The sequence below is a fragment of the Neoarius graeffei genome, chromosome 8 (genome assembly GCF_027579695.1).
Source record: "Neoarius graeffei isolate fNeoGra1 chromosome 8, fNeoGra1.pri, whole genome shotgun sequence".
NCBI classification, from domain to species: domain Eukaryota; kingdom Metazoa; phylum Chordata; class Actinopteri; order Siluriformes; family Ariidae; genus Neoarius; species Neoarius graeffei.
The window spans coordinates 54608291-54629127 of NC_083576.1; the positions used below are offsets into that span (position 1 = coordinate 54608291).

General features: G+C 43.0%; 1 protein-coding gene across 7 annotated transcripts in view; it reads right to left on the reverse strand.

Moving 5' to 3' along the window:
- Positions 1 to 20837, reverse strand: part of tenm2a (teneurin transmembrane protein 2a) — a 466651-nt gene that overhangs the window by 400043 nt on the left and 45771 nt on the right. For 6 of the 7 annotated variants that reach the window (XM_060927881.1, XM_060927876.1, XM_060927880.1 and 3 more), the window contains one exon: positions 2273 to 2545. In XM_060927881.1, coding sequence (XP_060783864.1) covers positions 2273 to 2545 — 273 coding nt within the window. Of the gene's footprint in view, positions 1 to 2272; positions 2546 to 6246; positions 6264 to 20837 lie in introns of all 7 variants that reach the window. The other variant, XM_060927879.1, reaches the window with a different exon arrangement.

The following is a 20837-nucleotide window of genomic DNA, read 5'->3' on the forward strand; positions in this document are numbered from 1 at the left end:
TCAGCATATCGTTTGAGAGAAGTGGTCTTGCTCTTACACAATTTTTTTTTTTTTACATTTTTAACCTCATTGATCACAAGCTTTCAGCAATACACATACTGCAATTATAATACAAGTCTGAATATCTGTTTTAATAAACAATCTCCAACATGAACAGCCTCAGTGAAGGCGGCATGCTGTGGTGGTTGGGACATTCCATGTCCTTGTGCAGTCATGAACTCTGAAACAAGGATCATGCTAATAAACCATGGACAAGAGATTAGCATGGCAAGTAGCTAAGATGCAATTATCAACTGGTGAGATGAAAGTGACTTCTCTTCCAAGGTGTTTTTTATAGATTCAATAGTTGTTTGAGAATTTCATAAATTGGGTGAGATTTTTTTCTGATGTTGGAGTTCACAGCTGACAGAACTGCTACAGTTGTTTGTGAATCTTGCTAATTAGGTGGGGTTTTTGTGTCTTTTCATTAACCTCATTTGACACCTCCTACAAGCCATGGAAGGGTTTAGGATGGCATCGAATTAACACGGAAACATGAAACCGGAGGATGTGATGCACAAGAACTACCAGGGGAAACACTCGAGAGAAAGTATAAACTGCAGCCATAGAATGATGCATAAAAATCCACTTTTAAGAAAAATAATCCCATCTTGTCAGCAAGTTATCGTTTCGAGCCATTTTCCACTTCATCATGAACATTTATCAACTGGAACTATGCTTTTTCCACTGGCAAGCACTCCAGTACCACAGGTACTAGTTGTATGCGTTTTGATACTTGATGCAAACAGAACTAAATCTTACTAAATATTTCAATTTAGTACAATCCACTCTACTGTATATTATCAAAAGTTTGTGGACACCTCACCATCAAAACGATATGTGGTTCTACGCCAAACTTTTGCCATAAAACTGGAAGCACACAATTGAATAAGATGCCTCTGTGTGCTGGAGTATTACAATTTCCTTTCACTAGAACAAGAGGCCCAAACCTTTTTCCACTGGCCTGTGTAGAACCCTGACCTTAACCCCACTGGACACCTTTGGGATGAACCAGAATGCAGACTACACCCAGGCCTTCTTGCCTCTCATCAGTGCCTGACGTCAGTAATGCTTTCGTGTCTGAATGAGCAAATCCCCACAGCCACTTTCCAAAATCTAGTGGAAAGCCTTCCCAGAAGAGTGGAGGTTATGATGACAGTGAACGGGAAGTAAATCTAGAATGGGATGTTCAATAAGCACAAATGGGTGTGATGGTCAGGTGTCCACATACGTTTGGCAATATATTTCAAAAGATTCCAGATGTTCTGTCTTGTGGAATGAAGAGGAAGACACAGGCAGTGAAAACATCATTGCATGTTGAACTCATAAGGCTGTCATTTTTACTGCCATCAGTGTAAACATCCAGTTGTCTTTCAAGGTGGAAGAAAATTAACAAAGATAGACATTTTCAGAAAGCAGCTTTATAGAAATCACGATTTAGATCCCTAATAAGCAAGTGGCAGGTGAAGGTGGCAAGAAAGCAAAAACGCTGAAAGGATATGAGGAAGAAACCATTAGAGGAGCCAGGCTCAAAATGGTACCTCTTCTATCTGACTCCAGGTGGTGGATTATAAATCTTTACTTTTCTACAACTGCATAGCATAAAGTTAAACAGTACTAAATGTGTTGAAAGGATGTTTAGTATGAGTGAATTGTGAATAAGAGTCCTGGGATGAGCACAGAACAGTATTATTGATTACAGCAGCAGTTCTTAGGTACAAATCTACAGTATCCAGGTGAGACTATCCTCTGAAGAAAAGATAAGACTTGAGCATACATGAACTATTTTATTTTTTAGGAAGTACAAATCTTTATGGTCTCTATGTGGGACAGCAGCAGAATTGTAGAAGCTCCAAGCAGTATTCGAACATCAGGATAAATCAGCCACATCCAGAGGGAAGTTCTATTTATATGCGTAGTGTAAAAACACCTTTACTTAGTCTCATTTGCCTTTAAATTTGGTTAATATAAAAAGCCTACCTGATGTACAGTATTTATGAAACAGTGCTGCTCCCAAGACAACACACTTTATTTCATATGAGAAAAATGGTGAACCACAAACCCGAAGAATGTAAATGAAGTCAAACTTTGAATAAGAAATTGAAATCCTTGCCTTTTTATTGCTCCATAGTTTTGCACAAAAATGGTTAATAAAAATCATGCTGCGAGAACTTCAAGCACCTTTCTCTACCCTGTCACTTGCTTACTCCTATCCTCATGCACTCCCACCTACCTGACTCGTCATCAGACTTGTTCTCGTTTTCAGAATCAGTGAGGGTCAGGGCCGAGTTCTCATGACTGGACTGACCAGAGCTGTGGCGGGACTTGACGTTGCGGGTGCTCCACAGCTGCATGGCTCTTTCTGGAGAGATGGGGCCTTCAGGATCCGAGTCAGCATCAGAGCCGGCACTCAGAGTATAGCCGTGCAGTAGCCCAAGATTGGGGCAGTAGGTGTTCTGGTGGGAGGTGGGTTCGCAGATCCCTAACTCTGCCAGAGTGAAGTTTCCTGAAAAAACAAAGGGAGAGAGGCAACTCAATTATTGTTAAGTTGAACTGACTCTCAGACTACAGAGAGGGACAAGGTGGACTGGATACACAACCTGGACAAATGTATGCAAAACTTAAACCAGACATCTTTAATCTAACTACTGTTTTTGTTTACCAGAGTGCACTATCCTAAACTACTACTTCATAAACACTTCATTTATATCCATCATATCTTCATAAACACTTCATTTATATATGATTGACTACCATGTTAGCCCATTCCACCTATATGCCATAGAGTTCCTACTGAATATTCCAAAGACTTTTGTCTCATATTCTCAGTTATTTTTCTTCCAGATTGTATTTGATTCAGTAGAATACCTGTAAGCATATAACCCATTTTCTACTACCTAAACAAGCAATGAAATTCATGAAGCCTCACAATGCTTACAATCTTGTTGACAACATTCTACACAGTGCTGTTAAACCAGTGTTGACAGTGCTGGCTACAGTTGCCATCTTTCATATGAATTGTCTCTGTAGTCACTTAGCTTAAAAACATACAGGCCTGTAGAATAGTAGTAGCAGACATGACACAGAATTAAATAAACAGACACTATATTCACAAATGTATGTGAACACCTGACCATCATACCCATGTGCTTGTTGAACATCCCATTACAAATTTAGTGTCACCTCCCACTGCCCCCTTCAAACAGTCTGGGGAACCAGTGTTCCAATTCATCCCAAAGGTGTGCAGCAGAGTTGAGATCAGGGCTCTGTTCAGGCCACTCATTCTTCTAAGCCAACCTTGACAAACCATGTCTTCATGGACCTTCATGGACTACAGGGGCATTGCCATACTGGAACAGGCTTGGGCTCAAGCCCTTAGTTTCAGTGAAGCTACAGTATACAAAGGCATTCAAGCTGAGCATGTGCTTTCAACCTTGAGGCAACATTTTGAGGTAGGACCACATATGGGTGTCGTGATTGGGTGTCCACATATTTTTGGCCATATAGACCCAGTGAAAGGAAGAATCAGAAGAGGTTTAAATAAGCAGATCTGACTGCAGATACTTGGCCTTGTGAATAGCAAGGCTACCTGTGGCTGGATTGTTGTGCACCCAGACCCCATCACCAGACAAATATATCGTATAACATCTTCCAGATTTAAGAACATCAAACTAAATCAATAAACACAATGGCAGCCCGATTACAGCCAAGCCAAGGGAAAAGCAATTAAGAGAAAAAGGCACACACAGCGATTTTCTCCTCTCTAGTAATTAAAAGAGCAGTGTCAGTGCAATCCCTCACAATCAGCTCAGAAAGAATGCACAATTTTAATCACTAGTAGCATTCAGTGTTTCCCCACAAGTATTTTTAAGATTTTACTTTAAGATTTATCTGGGTACATAACAATGCTATACTCAAATTGCTTCAATCGCTTGCACTCTGTAACAATTATTAAACAATGTGTTTAAAGAAATCTTAGACTTTTAACTTCTGTCCGCTACTGTGGTTGTTGTGGGGGGGAATCAAACATAGTTAACATAAGTGAACAGAAAGCTAATGGTCATGATTAACTAGACTAATATATTTAGATCCAGTGGACGTATAACTGAGAGTTCAGATTGAAATTCCATTTGCAGCTATTTGCAATACTAGTGTAAAATGAAAAGCAGAGTAGTTACAGCCTTATAGTCTGCAGAGCTGAGGTACCCGATGTGTCTCCACTGCAGTTTGAGTTTTAATGGACTTGCACTTAAAAAAAAGTATCTCTTTTATTGTACAAGATTCATATCTGACCATCTGCTCCCATCCACATTAAAAAAAAAATTATATGCTGCTTTCTCATGTAGACATAAGCAATGACGAATGCTCAGATTTCAATTGATTAAAACATTCAACTTTATAAAAGCACAATAACTGAAACTTAATGACAGTGCTTACGTGATCCATTCAGACACTTCGCAGCATAAAACAAAATGTCATTTACAATGAAACAAAATTAAACACGGCTAAGCTGTTAGCATGACTCACAAGGAGAGGTGTGTCTGAAGCATGGGGATTTTCTTCATCTGCTATTAGCGCGTTGGGCTCTCAGAGTCATGCAACTCTCAGCAGCACTAGGTGTGCTTTTGAATCTGGCTTTCGCTACTATCAGATATGAACTTCCCAATTACTTCTGCGATTTCTTTCGCCCAAACTGAAAGGAAAGGCTGAGTTTGAATTTGCTGTGCAAATGCATGTGTAGCTAAATATCTGGCTCTAAACGCAAATAAATGTATTTATCTGGCGCAGATGTAAACATACCTGGTGAATTCAGCACTCTGTAATGTTTCAATCCACAATAAAGGCTTTGCACCATCGTGTGACCCCACAGCAATGGTAACTATGCCGCCATGACAGGGCCACGCTTGTAGTGCTTCATTCAGCCGAGTTAGTTGTTATTTATCAGTATGGGAAGGATTTGCTGCATTTTTGGATGTGCAAATGGTTTTGAACGAAACAAAAACATCAGATTTTTCTAATTTATTCCCTTAAAATGTTGACCTCATTTAAGCTGCGGATAAATGGGACATGATGAGCCTGGTTTCAAAAGCAAAACCTTCCCATGCCGATCAATAACTAACTCAGCTGAATGAAGCACTACAAGCGTGCCTCCTGTCATGACGGCATAGTTACCATTGCTATGGGGTCACGTGACACTGCAAAGCCTCTATTCACTAACCATGAGCCTTGTAACTTACCAAGAAGCCAACGTGCTCCCAAACACCAAACATTAAAGACTTGGGGGGATCTTCCAGTTCCTGTTTGCTGCAGAAAAAAGCAGCTAGCATGGTAGAATATTGTCTTGTGAAAAGATAATGGATAAGAAATGTGCAGTTAGTTCAGTGCTGATGAATACCTGTTTTATGTACTTCCGGTTGCTGTAAATGTGCTTTACTAAACCTGTGCCCCCTATCTATGGATGCATGGTACCTACAGACCAATGCCTCTACATTTCTGAGAGACATACATATTTCTTTATGCCAATACTCAAACAGTTTGTAATTGATTTGGACTTAAATTTCTGATGATGCTAATGGTGACAGAGCACTGATACTAAATAAAGAAATACTGTACATCAAGAAGGAATTCCCATGTGGTGCAGTGGTTAGCGCTATTGGCTCACAGGAAGAATGTTCTGGGTTTGAACCTCACAGCTGACTGGGGCCTTTCTGGTTGGAGTTTGCATGTTCTCCCTGTGCCTGTATACCCTGCGTCTCACCTGAAGTCATCTGGGATTGGCTCCAGTTTACCCTGCGACCCTGATGGTTAAGTGGTCCAGGTTGATAATGGATGGATGGAATTCCCATATCATGAAGGTGAGATAAAAGCTTTTTGAATTACAATAAAACAAAAAAATGTTCTCTTTAAAAAGCTAAAAAACAAACTTTCCAGAGAGAAGAAACGTAAATATAATAGAACTTGTCACTGAAGTCAAATATATCTGCCAATATGGAGCAAAGAAGGCTATGACCAGGATGATTAGAGATGATTGTCCATCTCAATCCTAACAAAGCGATATACTTTTTTTCTTAAAAAGAAGTGTCGGGTACATGTATACTTTACAAAAGAATGTAGCCATATCTGGCACTCCAGAGGGGCAATGTACAGTCCTGTGATGCTTTTAATCTCTTTTCGGCAGTTCTGAGAAGTTGAGCCAGAGTAGCTCACCCTCTCCTACAAATCGTCTAAAGGTTTCTTTGAGAGCCTACATTAGAAATAACCATTACAACAATCTGACACGGGGTTTTAGTTTAGCCTTGACTTTGCCACAGGCAATCTCTCTGCAATATCGCTTTGAGAGTGCGTTTATAAAATATGAATGAGTTAAATTCTGGTCCCCATTTTAAAAGGAGATATCTCTGGTATCCTCCTGAATGCAACTATTGTAAATCAATCTTGCTCCATTCTCCTAATATCCAGCGAAACAATAACAAATGGTGAACCTGGGACCAGAATCTAGCAATATGTAAATATTTGTGGAGCTTAATACTCTTTTCTTTCTGACTTTTAAACATTTAGGGCCATTTTGAGCCATTTATATAAAATAGTTTTAATTTTCAGTGCGTATATTTCTGATACATAATAATAAAAAATTTATACATTATAAATCATGTGAATAAATATAACTGTTAAAAATAAACCTAAATGTTATATGTTAAATGTAAATATTAAATGTAAAGGTAAAATCTAAATCTAAACATTAAATGTAAATATTACAAATAAATGCTAAATAGAAATCTAACTGTCAAATGTAAACATTAAATGTAATGTTAAATACATAAATGTGAAATGAAAATATTAAATGCAAATTTTAAATGTAAATATTTATTAGGCGGAGCAAATGTTTTCACTGAATCTTAAAACTTATTTTCAATGAATACCTATCTAAATGTATCAATATGGTTTTAAATGTCCAAAAGAAAATCCATCCATCCATTATCCGTAACCGCTTATCCTGTGCAGGGTCACGGGTAAGCTGGAGCCTATAGGCTGGATAGGGTGATTGGTGATTGGGTTGCGCATGCGCATTCTGTGCTACACACTTCCTGGTTCCGGAGTTGTTTGCGACGAGTCTTTTTCCCACGAGTGTTGGCGTTAATTACTAATCTTTTAAAAATTTTTTCTACAAATAATTTTCCAGTATCCTCTTCATTTTTTATTGTACTTTCGCGTTCCTTTTTCCGTTTTTTCTCTCTCTCTTTTTTCGGAAGAATGCAGAGACTGGAAGCTTTCTTTTTTTCTCCTCCTGCGTGAAGACCATAAGCGGAGGCCATCCACATCGGATCTGCTTTAATATCAACAGATCTTCAATTAAGGTACATGAATCCTTTCATCATGGCACACCTAGCTTTATTTGTGAGAAGTGCAGATTAGTTAGCTCTCTGATGGAGAAGATTATAGTGTTAGAAGCGCATATCCAGGCTTTAGAGAAGGTCAGTCAGAATGAGAACAGTGTAGTTTCTGTAGGGGAAAATCTGGATGCCCTAGGTGGAGTTAGTAATCCCCCAACTCCGGCATTAGAACCCTTACAGCAGAGCAAATGGGTGACGACTCGGCAGCATAAGCATAGAGCCAAAGCTACCACTGAGGCTCGCCCACGGGAGCACCACTCCTCTCCGTGTCACGTGTCGAACAGGTTTGCTCTCCTTAGTGATGCACCCACTGAGAAACCTGAAAGAGCTCTGGTTATAGGGGACTTTATCATACGGCACATGAAATTAGCTCAGCCTTTAGGGGCACCAGCAGCTTTAGTCAGGTGTATACTGGGAGCCAGGGTGCCGGGCATAGCAGGTAATCTTAGGGTCCTAGGCAAGCACAGGTTCTCAAAGATAGTTATCCATGCAGGAGCTAATGATACGCCTTCATCAGTCTGAGGTGACTAAGAGTAACTTTGTAGAGGTGTTTAAATTAGTGAAGGCGATGTCTGATGCTGTAGTATGCTCTGGCCCCATCCCAATGCGGCGTGGCGATGTAGCTTACAGCAGGTTATGGTCGCTGAACTGCTGGTTGTCGAGGTGGTGCTCTGAAAACAGTGTGGGCTTTATAGATAATTGGGCTAATTTTGAGGGCACTGCTGGCCTGTAGGGTGGGACGGTATCCATCCCACTTGGGAAGGTGCTGTTCTCTTTCCTGCAGCATAGGTCATAGTCTCAGAACAGGCCTAGTTAATTTCTGACAATCCAGAGGCAAGGCCAGGGAGCAGACGAACAGGCTAAACCAACTGTCTGCTAGCTGCACAGAGTCATCACTCAGGGTCCACTACATCGAGACTGTGTCTGTTCCCCGAGCTCAACAAAAAAGTAGAAATATTCAGAGAGTTTGTTCCAGTAACCTAATTGATATAAAATTTGATCATACTGACTGTACAGCCACTGCCAGCACCTTTGAACTAAAGGTGGGGCTATTAAATATTAGATCTCTTACATCTAAAGTGCTAATGGTTAATGAACTCATTACTGATCAGGAGTTTTAATGTACTTTGTTTAACTGAAACATGGATAAAGCCAAATGAATATATAGCATTAAATGAAGCTAGTCCTCCTGGATACAGTTATATACACCAGCCTCGTCTAACTGGTAGAGGAGGAGATGTCATGGTTATTTATAACAATTATCTAGGTGTGGGCAGCACGGTGGTGTAGTGGTTAGCGCTGTCGCCTCACAGCAAGAAGGTCCGGGTTCAAGCCCCATGGCCAGCAAGGGCCTTTCTGTGCGGAGTTTGCATGTTCTCCCCGTGTCTGCATGGGTTTCCTCTGGGTGCTCTGGTTTCCCCCACAGTCCAAAGACATGCAGGTTAGGTTAACTGGTGACTCTAAATTGACCGTAGGTGTGAATGTGAGTGTGAATGGTTGTCTGTGTCTATGTGTCAGCCCTGTGATGACCTGGCGACTTGTCCAGGGTGTACCCCGCCTTTCGCCCGTAGTCAGCTGGGATAGGCTCCAGCTTGCCTGCAATCCTGTAGAACAGGATAAAGCGGCTAGAGATAATGAGATGAGATTATCTAGGTGTAACACAAAAACCTGGTTATAAATTTAATACATTTGAAGTTCTTCATACTAATATAATGTATGTAGCCTCAAAAAATAGTTATACCCAGTTAATTCTGTTACTTATTATTTACAGGCCCCCAGGCCATATTCTGAGTTTCTTTCTGAATTTGCAGATTTTATCTCGGCTCTGGTTATTTCCGAAGACAAAGCTTTAGTTGTCGGAGATTTTAATATTCACTTCGATAACCCAGAAGACCCTTTGAAAACAGCATTTTTGTCCATTTTAGATTCAGTAGGTATTAATCAGAATGTCATAGGACCGACCTATAATGGTAGTCACACCCTCGATCTAATACTAACATTCGGGTTAAACGTAGAAAATATAGTTATACTTCCACAGTCTTAAGTTATCTCAGATCATTAACTCATCTCATTCAAAATATGTCTGAGTAATAAAATATGCACCTCACCACACTACTGTATTCAACGTACATTCACGTCAACTACTGCACAGAGCTTTATAAACGATCTCCCAGAGTTATCAACTTTGATTGGGTCACTGTCAGCCCCCGCAGAACTTGATCAGGCAACTGAATGCTTAGAGTCAATGTTCCGCCATACTTTAGGTAATGTAGCTCCTCTTAAATGGAAAATGGTCAGAGACAAAAAATTAGCACCCTGGTATAATGATGACACTTGCACTTTAAAACAGACCATTCGAAAATTGGAACGTAAATGGCATCAAAGAAAATTGGTAGTGTTCAAATTAGCATGGAAGGAGAGCTTCCTGAAGTATAGAAAAGCTCTTAGTGCTGCTAGATCAACATATCTCTCCTCCCTAATAGAAGATAACAAAAATAATCCTAGATTCCTATTTAATACTGTAGCAAAATTAACCAGGAATAAGTCCACTATAGACACATGCACACCTGTAGTATGTAGTAGCAACAACTTCATAATTTTTTTTAATGACAAAATTGAGAATATCTGAGAAAAAATTCAAACTGCTAATTTAAGGTCAGACAATGTAAGTGACCCTATAGTTAACAATATAACTGTATCAGATCAGCAATTAGAATGTTTTACTCCCCTTAGAGAAACTGAATTACTTTCATTAATCTCAGCATCAAAAGCCTCAACTTATGTACTAGATCCCTTACCTACACATCTATTCAAACAGATAATACCTGAAGTAATTGAACCACTTCTAAAAACAATAAATTATTCTCTGATTACACAGTAACTCTGGATGGCCTTTGTTTCTTCATGTGCAGCAGTAAAAGACCTTGGAGTGATTATTGACCCCAGTCTTTCATTTGAAACTCACATTGATAACATCACCCGGATAGCTTTCTTTCATCTCAGAAATATTGCTAAGATAAGAAATTTAATGTCACTACATGACGTGGAAAAACTAGTTCATGCTTTCGTTACCTCCAGGTTGGATTATTGTAATGCCTTACTGTCTGGATGTTCCAATAAGTGCATAAACAAGCTCCAGTTAGTTCAAAATGCAGTAGCAAGAGTCCTTACTAGAACTAGAAAATATGACCATATCACCCCTGTCTTATCCACACTGCATTGGCTCCCAATCAAATTTCGTATTGATTATAAAATACTACTATTGACCTTTAAAGCACTGAATGGTCTCACACCACAGTACCTGAGTGAACTTCTGGTCCTCTATGACCCGCCACGTCTACTTAGATCAAAAGGTGCAAGCTATCTGCTGGTACCTCGTATAGTGAAGGCTACATCAGGGGGCAGAGCCTTTTCTTACAAAACCCCACAGTTATGGAACAGCCTTCCAAGTAAAGTTCGGGAGTCAGACATAGTCTCAGCATTTAAGTCTAGGCTGAAAACATATCTGTTTCGTCAAGACTTTTGTTAATGGTGTTTATGAGGTAAAGGTTTAGATCTGAAGGGTCCTCAGACATAGAGTGTTTTGGTAAACTGGGATGTATGGATGCTGTCAGCCCCCCACTCGCTTGCTCACTCAAGTTTGTTGATGGTGTAGTGGATGGCTGCTTTATGTCCTGGGGCTCCCTCATGCCTGTGTTACCTTCTGGCTCTCCCCTTTTAGGCCCTGTTTACATTATTTCGAATCAGCGGATCATCAGATTAATGTTTTTAAAACGATTCGCGTACACACAGCAACGCCAATACACGATTCGCGTGCACACAGCAATGCCAATACACGGATACGCTAATCACATGACTAATTAGACGGCACGTCACATGATCCCAGTGCATATCGGGCATGCGCAAGTCACTCACCACTTGCAAGTGGAAGGATGGCAAGCGAACACCTTCTCCAACAAATAAACACACCTGGCTGTGATGTTCATGTTCTCACTGAGTTTAAGCGCCTGAAGGAGGTTGAAATGTGTAAATAAACCTCAGTGCGGCTCAGCGCTTCCTCCTGCGCTCCAAATCACTCCGCCCTGAACAGCGAGTGCCCTCTGGAGGGTGCGCACTCCGGCCCTGCATAGCTCACAGAGCACGCGAGTGAAGCGCACGAGCAGTGATTCGGGACTGAGCCGCTGTGTGTGAGATACCAACGCCAGCGAATCAGGAAGGTGGATGTCACAGTGACGTTGTCCAATGACAACGTCAGCTAGAGCTCAGCACAGCGTATCCGCGTATTCTCAATGTTTACACAGCACCGGACCAGACACGAACTGGATTGAATACGTGGGTTCTGGCGGATTCCCGTTTCCCGGCGTTTTAATGTGAACGGACAGTGCATCCGCGAAGAAAACGAGACAGATACGGTCTAATGTAAACTTGGCCTTAGTTTATGCTGTCATAGTTGCCAGAGTCTCTGCTTGTACTCAGTGCAATATGTATACTGTTCCTATTTATTCAGGTGCCATTGGGCATACCTAACAACCTGTGTGTGGCAGCGGGGGCGTGGTAAAGCACTGGTCTGTGACAGGGGGGCGGAGTCAGGGAAGGTAGGTGGCAGAATCACTACACCTGAGAGCAATTAACCTGTGTTTGTGTGTCTTCCCAGTGACCGCGCCCTACTTAAGGGGGGAGAGCGAGAGCAGAGGGAGCTCTGCCCCGAACCAGACGCCAGTGTGTGTGTGTGTGTCTGTCTGTAAATTGCATAGTTGTTAGACTGAAAAGTGTAGCAATAAAAACGCTATATCAACCTGAACTCTGTCCTGCCGTCTTCTGTGCTCCACCCTTGTGCAAGAACCGCTACAGTGGTGCCGAAACCCGGGATCTGGAGCGCAGACGCTGAACCGCCCCATGGAGTCTTCCCCGTTCGCCGACCTGGTCCACGCCCTCACCACGGCCCAGCAAAGCCAGCACCAGGCGCTAGTCAAGCTCCGTAAGGAGCAGGAGCAGCGATTCGAGGCCCTGGTGTTGGCCCAGCAAGAGGATCGACGGGCGTTCCGGCACCTCCTCACGTCGGCGGGGTTTACCGACGCTCCCACCGCGGGCCCATCCCCCCTCACCCTGACAAAGATAGGCCCGCAGGATGACCCCGAGGCTTTCATCACGCTCTTTGAGCAAGTCGCAGAGACCTCGGGGTGGCCGATGGATCAGCACCCGGCGCGCCTCCTCCCCCTGCTAACGGGAGAGGCGCAGCTGGCTGCGCTACAGCTCCCCGCCGACCGCCGGGCGGACTTTCGCCGGGCCATCCTCCAGTGTGTGGGGCGCACCCCCGAACAGCAGCGCCAGCGCTTCCGCGCTTTGCGCTTGGAGGAAGTCGGCTGGCCGTTCGCGTTTGGCCAGCAACTCCGGGACGCCTGCTGGCGGTGGCTGAGGGCCAACAACTGCGATGCCGAGGGGATCGTCGACCGGGTGCTGCTGGAGCAGTTCATCGCGCGCTTGCCAACAGGAACCGCGGAGTGGGTCCAGTGCCACCGCCCGGCGTTGCTGGATCAGGCCATCGAGCTGGCGGAGGACCATTTGGCGGCTGTTCTGGTGGCAGGACAGCAGACAGCCTCTTCTCTTCTCTCCTCTTCTCTCTCTCTCCTTCCTCCTGTGTGCCGTCCTCGCCCCATTCCCCCACCGTGGAGGCGGGGGCCGGCCCCACCCCAGCCGGCCCGCCGCACCTGCGGTGCCCTCCCGTTTCTCCCTTCTGTGTCTGTCTCCCCCCCCCCCAGGTGAGTGAGCCCCAGAACACCGGTGCAGAGAGGAAGCCCGGGCCGGTTGGCTGGCGCTGCAGGGAGCTGGGCCACCTCCAACAGCAGTGCACGGCAATGGAGGTGGGCGCGGTGGTTCGGATCCCTGACGCGCCAGAAGCCGCCCTCGATTGGGCCAGAGCGTATCGCATACCGGTGAGTATTCAAGGGGATACATATCAGGCGTTGGTGGATTCTGGTTGTAATCAAACCTCAATTCACCAAAGCCTGGTGCAAAATGAGGCATTGGGGGGAGCACAGGGGGTGAAGGTGTTGTGTGTGCATGGGGATGTTCACAGCTACCCTTTGGTGTCGGTCCACATTTTCTTCCGAGGGGAAAAACTTATAGTAAAGGCGGCGGTTAATCCTCGCCTCACCCACTCGATCATTTTGGGGACTGATTGGCCGGGATTCGGGGAGTTGATGAGCTGTTTAGTAACGAGTGGGTCCTGCCATACGTCAGCAGGGGGAGGTCCCGGTGTCGCCTTTGTGGGAGCAGCTGTCACAGAGCCGTCTACGTCATCTCCGCATCGGAGTGAGGAGCCACAGGCTCCTCCTCTCTCTCTCGGCGAATCCCTTGCAGATTTCCCATTAGAACAGTCACGGGACGAGACTCTGCAGCATGCATTTGACCAAGTGAGAGTAATCGATGGTCAAATGCTCCCGCCGAACGGCACCCCATCCTTCCCCTATTTTTCTATTATGAAGGATAGATTATACCGAGACGGCAGGACAGAGTTCAGGTTGATATAGCGTTTTTATTGCTACACTTTTCAGTCTAACAAATATGCAATTTACAGACACACACACACACACACACACACACTGGCGTCTGGTTCGGGGCAGAGCTCCCTCTGCTCTCGCTCTCCCTCCTTAAATAGGGCGCGGTCACTGGGAAGACACACAAACACAGGTTAATTGCTCTCAGGTGTAGTGATTCTGCCACTTACCTTCCCTGACTCTGCCCCCCCGTCACAGACCAGCGCTTGACCACGCCCCCGCTGCCACACTGTGTTTTCTCTTTCTTCTCCCCCCCAAATCTGTCCCTCGGAGTTCCATGTCGGTCCTGGGATCGAGATGCTGACCTCTTCTGCTCCTCGGACCTGCCTGATCCATCCTGGTGCCCTGTGTCTGGTTGGAGTCTCATTACATCGCTCCTGTGGAGGACGGCCCCATGTGGACAGTTGAAAGTCACACCTGGAGGATGCTCTGGACACTTACAGTAATGCTTTTATGACTGAGGACTACAGTTGACTTGCTAACTTTAGGACTGCAGTTGTCATGAACAGTTTTGCACTCAAGTTTCCATCGATGAAGAGTTTATAACATTAACTAAACTGACTTCATGTTAAAACTATTAATGTTATCATCACGTTGTCTGTTGTTGCCCAAATGAGGGTGGGTTCCCTTTTGAGTCTGGTTCCTCTCGAGGTTTCTTCCTCATGTCGTCTGAGGGAGTTTTTCCTTGCCACCATCGCCACAGGCTTGCTCATTGGGGATAGATTCAGGATAAAATTAGCTCATATTTTAAGTCGTTCAAATTCTGTAAAGCTGCTTTGCAACAATGTTTATTGTTAAAAGCGCTATACAAATAAACTTGACTTGACTTGACTATCCCAGCTGACTATGGGCGAGAGGCGGGGTACACCCTGGACAAGTCGCCAGATCATTGCAGGGCTGACACATAGAGACAAACAACCGTTCACACTCACATTCACATCTACTGTCTATTTAGAGCCACCAATTAGCCTAACCTGCATGTCTTTGGACTGTGGGGGAAACCAGAGCACCCGGAAGAAACCCACAAAGACACGAGGAGAACATACAAACTCCACACAGAAAGGCCCTCACTGGCCACTGGGCTCAAACCCAGAAGCTTCTTGCTGTGAGATGACAGTATTAACCACTACATCACCGTGCCACCCCGAAAGACAGTGTTTAATAATAATAATAATAATAATAATCAGCTTATACAATTCCATTACAGAAAATGTATAAAACTACATCTGTTTTTTAATCGTCCGTCTTTTCTGCCCAAGTCTTTTCCTGTCTCTTATTTTTCATGACAGCCTCAGTTATGATTCTGTATGATTTTCAAGACACTGCACTTTGATGTCACAGGTCCCTACTGAATGGCAGTCTGATGTGGAGCATGGTGACTGTTAACTCTACTGCAGAAGTCAGAAGAGGTGAGGCACTGGGCGATGCTGCTGCTCACAACCCTGGGGAGTCTGGAAAAGCCATAAAGATAAGTGCAAGGAGTGGCTAAAGATGGCAAATGAAAAGAGTGGCACTGAACCCTTGCTGTAATTGAGTAAACAGCAACAAGGACTCACAGGAAAGCTTTCCTCCACCTGAGACTTGTCACTGCAGTTTTGAGTGGAGAAGGCAGGTGTGAAAGAGAAAGGAAGTGCAGGGGATAGAAGCTGCTGGTAGGTTTTTATACTAAATTTAAACAATTTGTTTAAGAGGTGCAATAATATTAGGTTCTAGAGTTATAAAATTAGGTACTACAATTAACACACAGTGTGTGTGGATGTGTTCCAGAGGTGGAATACACCTATTGGTAATCATCACATCTGTATGACTGAGCAGGAGCCAGTTGTGTGCAGGATGGGGTTTTGTCAGATATGGCTTTGTTATTACACTAAACAATTGTGGCTGCTGGCTGGGTTATCAGGATTATCTGACGCATGTACAGTGGTGCTTGAAAGTTTGTGAACCCTTTAGAATTTCCTATATTTCTGCATAAATATGACCTAAAACATCATCAGATTTTCACACAAGTCCTAAAAGTAGATAAAGAGAACCCAGTTAAACAAATGAGACAAAAATATTATTCTTGGTCACTTATTTATTGAGGAAAATGATCCAATATTACATATCTGTGAGTGGCAAAAGTATGTGAACCTCTAGGATTAGCAGTTAATTTGAAGGTGAAATTAGAGTCAGGTGTTTTCATTCAATGGGATGACAATCAGGTGTGAGTGGGCACCCTGTTTTATTTCAAGAACAGGGATCTATCAAAGTCTGATCTTCACAACGCATGCTTGTGGAAGTGTATCATGACACGAACAAAGGAGATTTCTGAGGACCTCAGAAAAAGCGTTGTTGATGCTCATCAGGCTGGAAAAGGTTACAAAACCATCTCTAAAGAGTTTGGACTCCACCAATCCACAGTCAGACAGATTGTGTACAAATGGAGGATATTCAAGACCATTGTTACCCTCCCCAGGAGTGGTCGACCAACAAAGATCACTCCATGAGCAAGGTGTGTAATAGTCGGCGAGGTCACAAAGGACCCCAAGGTAACTTCTAAGCAACTGAAGACCTCTCTCACATTAACATTAGCCAATGTTCATGAGTCCACCATCAGGAGAACACTGAACAACAATGGTGTGCATGGCAGGGTTGCAAGGAGAAAGCCACTGCTCTCCAAAAAGAACATTCCTGTTCATCTGCAGTTTGCTAAAGATCATGTGGACAAGCCAGAAGGCTATTGGAAAATGTTTTGTGGACAAATGAGATCAAAATAGAACTTTTTGGTTTCAATGAGAAGCGTTATGTTTGGAGAAAGGAAAGCACTGCATTCCAACATAAGAACCTTATCCCTTCTGTGAAACATGGTGGTGGTAGTATCATCGTTTGGGCCTGTTTTGCTGCATCTGGGCCAGGATGGTTTGCCATCATTGTTGGAACAAGGAATTCTGAATTATACCAGCAAATTCTAAAGGAAAATGTCAGGACATCTGTCCATGAACTGAATCTCAAGAGAAGGTGGGTCATGCAGCAAGACAACGGCCCTAAGCACACAAGTCTTTTTACCAAAGAATGGTTAAAGAAGAATAAAGTTAATGTTTTGGAATGGCCAAGTCAGAGTCCTGACCTTAATCCAGTGGAAATGTTGTGGAGGACCTGAAGTGAGCAGTTCATGTGAAGAAACCCACCAACATCCCAGAGTTGAAGCTGTTCTGTATGGAGGAACGGGCTAAAATTCCTCCAAGCCGGTGTGCAGGACTGATCAACAGTTACCACAAATGTTTAGTTGCAGTTATTGCTGCACAAGGGGGTCACACCAGATACTGAACGCAAAGGTTCACATACTTTTGCCACTCACAGATATGTAATATTGGATCATTTTCCTCAATAAATAAATGACCAAGTATAATATTTTTATCTCATTTGTTTAACTGGGTTCTCTTTATCTACTTTTAGGACTTGTGTGAAAATCCGATGATGTTTTAGGTCATATTTATGCAGAAATATAGAAAATTCTAAAGGGTTCACAAACTTTCAAGCACCACTGTATGTATTCCCTCTCAGACAACCACAAATATTGTTATGTGCTCTTATGTTAAAATGATCAAATAGATAAAAAAAAAAGCTATGACTGACCATGAAAAAAGTCAGAAAATAGTCTTTTTTTTCTTTTCTTTAGCTTTGTGTTATTCTGCCTTTTAATCAAACTTTCTTGGCTTTTTAATATAACTTTAAAAATAAACACTGACGAGATAATAAAAAAAAAAAAATCTCTCATATCCCAAAACCCTAAAACAACTTTATAATAGGGACTATTTAGTAATATGCAGGGATGGAAGTAATGAATTACATTTACTCTCATGACTGTAACAAAGTTGTTTTTTTTTTGGTGTACTTATACTTTTGGAGTAAAAACTGTAGTTTTACTTTTACTTAAGTATGTTTATTTCACTACAATTTAAATTGCCTCTGTTACAAAGTAAAAAAAAAAAAAGTCCCCATGAACTACGCACCAGGAAATTATGTGGGTGGGTTTCCCAAAAGCCTCTTAAAGCTAGACAGCCTTTGAATTTCATAAACTCAATGAAATTTAGTTCCCTCTGAAATTTGGTCATTGTGATACATGTTTATTTCTGTAATACCGCCCCCCCCCCCAAAAAAAAACAAAAAACAGGCCATTCTGTGGCTAGGAAGTTATTTAATTTGAGGGGATTCCTTTGCAAATAATGTGCATGAGGCGGCACGGTGGTGTAGTGGTTGGCGCTGTCGCCTCACAGCAAGAAGGTCCAGGTTCGAGCCCCGTGGCCGGCGAGGGCCTTTCTGTGCGGAGTTTGCATGTTCTCCCCGTGTCTGCGTGGGTTTCCTCCGGGTGCTCCGGTTTCCCCCACAGTCCAAAGACATGCAGGTTAGGTTAACTGGTGACTCTAAATTGAGCGTAGGTGTGAATGTGAGTGTGAATGGTTGTCTGTGTCTATGTGTCAGCCCTGTGATGACCTGGCGACTTGTCCAGGGTGTACCCCGCCTTTCGCCCGTAGTCAGCTGAGATAGGCTTCAGCTTGCCTGCGACCCTGTAGAACAGGATAAAGCGGCTAGAGATAATGAGATGAGATGAGATAATGTGCATGATGAACAGACAGAGGAAGTCCATGTGTACATGCGCAGGTTTACCTACTTCTTCTTCTTCATCTTTTGGGTTTTATAGCAGCTGACATCCAGTGTTGTATTACTGTCATCTACAGGTTTATCTTAACCATGCACTGACAGTTCCATCATTCTGTCGCTAAATGAACAGCTGATCACACCGAGGTGCTCGCTGACCGCCGATATTTATTACTTTGGTCCTGCATTTCCTTTCCTTCGCAACATAACATCTTTTAGTCTCGCTTTCTGTTACTGTAGTCAGTCTTTCATGTTTCATTCGCACACTCACGTCCTCCATTTTCCTCTCCTGTTTCAAATGTGTATCTCACAATGCCTTGCGAGAATGGGGAAAGCCCACCACGTGATGCATGACATAGTATCTTGAATTGGGTCATGGTGAAGCAAGAAAAAATAGCAGAGAATTTTGGGCCATGTGACCCTAAATTCATTAATTGTTCCATTTTAAAAAAAAAAAAAACGAATAAAATTGGAAGTCTGTGATTTGAATTCAGTAGCTTTCGGTCCACTAAACAAAAATAATTGGGTGTCAGGGAAAATGGTTTTTATGACCTAAACTTGAAAAATCTGAAAGGCAGTCTACTTTTAATCATATGAGCATCTTTAACTGCCTCTTAAGAACCATCTTTAAGCTAATGTGGTTTTCCAAAACACCATCATAGCCAAAGTAGTACTTGAGTTTGCTCTTAAATTACGGCTCATTGGATCATGGATCACTCTTCACAGCAAAGAATGTCTTTAAGAGCTCTCTCACAGCCAAATACACAGAATGTGCATGCCTGAGGGACTCTTACAAACAATGGGTGAAAACTGTTGTTGAATATGCTGCCCATATTCAATTATTTTTCTTGCATGTTGCAAGTACATCAAATTAATTATTAAGTAAATATACACATAACATTATGACTATATTTCAATATGTTATGGAATCACGTGTATTAAATGAAATGTGGTAATGTTACATTGATAACGCCATATTTTAATCAAATTTAACTCCAATAGTAGGCAAGTGATTATCTAATATAGTATCATAAATGAAACAAATTGCTGCACCTGTAACATTGTGTATACTGTATGTAAGGGCAAAACAATGCCAACTTGGCACTGTGGAGAACAGTTGAAATAATCATGGCTGCACTCCAGCAAATCCACTCCAAAGCTCCACTTGTCTGGACAGCAGGTCTAGTTTTGCCTGTTTAAGGGCCATCCGCTCCTGATGATGTCGCTCCCTTTATTCATGCACATCTTGGAGCAACTGGAGCAGCTCCTTCTGAGGCTACATCCACACGACAACGGCAACGAGATTTTTTTTTTTAAATATCGCGTCCACATGGGCAACGGATCAGTAAAATATCAGGTACATATGGCAACGCAACGCTTGCTGAAAACGATGCAATACACATGCCACACCTCTACGTGCGCTGTAAGATGGTCCCATCGGAGACACCAGAACAATAGAAGAAGTAGATGCATGTGCATAAACCCCTTCTTCTGTAGCATTAGCCACATAAAGTTTTGATTATTAATCAGTAGCGTAAAACGAAAGACGCAGAAAGAGGAATGAATGGGGGTAGATGGAAGCCGGTACGCCAACATTCTGATATCCTCCAGAATTCTTTAATGGTCCGGAATAAATTGAATGCTATATGTTGATGGATTACTTTGTTCTTCTACGCCCTTTTTGAGGAATGTATTGTCGGACTTAAACCAACATCTGAAGAGGTGAGATCGCTCCTTTTTTTCCCTATTTTTGCTGGCGGGATTGTTTTTGTTTTTGGAAAGCAGTGAAAATATTTTGTAAGCACGTTTCATGAACCAAGTTATAGGATTTGTTGACAACTCGCATCGAGTTCGTTACACTTCTACCCGGCATGAAGCACTGACAGTCATGTGGTCGTGACGTCATTGTAAACAAATCCGTTCTACTCATCCAGACGACTTCACAACGGTGCCGTTGCCAGATTTTTCCACTCTGGAACCCGTTCTCAAAAGATTTCATTTTGGGGCACCCAAAACGCCGGTGCCGTGTGGACGCCAGGCCGAAACGATAAACAATTTTATCAGATTCACCTGAATCTGTTGCCGTGTGGACAGGGCCTTAATGTTGAGCAGCTCTCAGCTGCAGTGACATTCTTGGCCAGCTGGACTCTGACTGCCTGCAGCCTGGGAACTGGTCAGCCGAGAGGGTCCAGGGGATGAGGAGGCAGCAGGG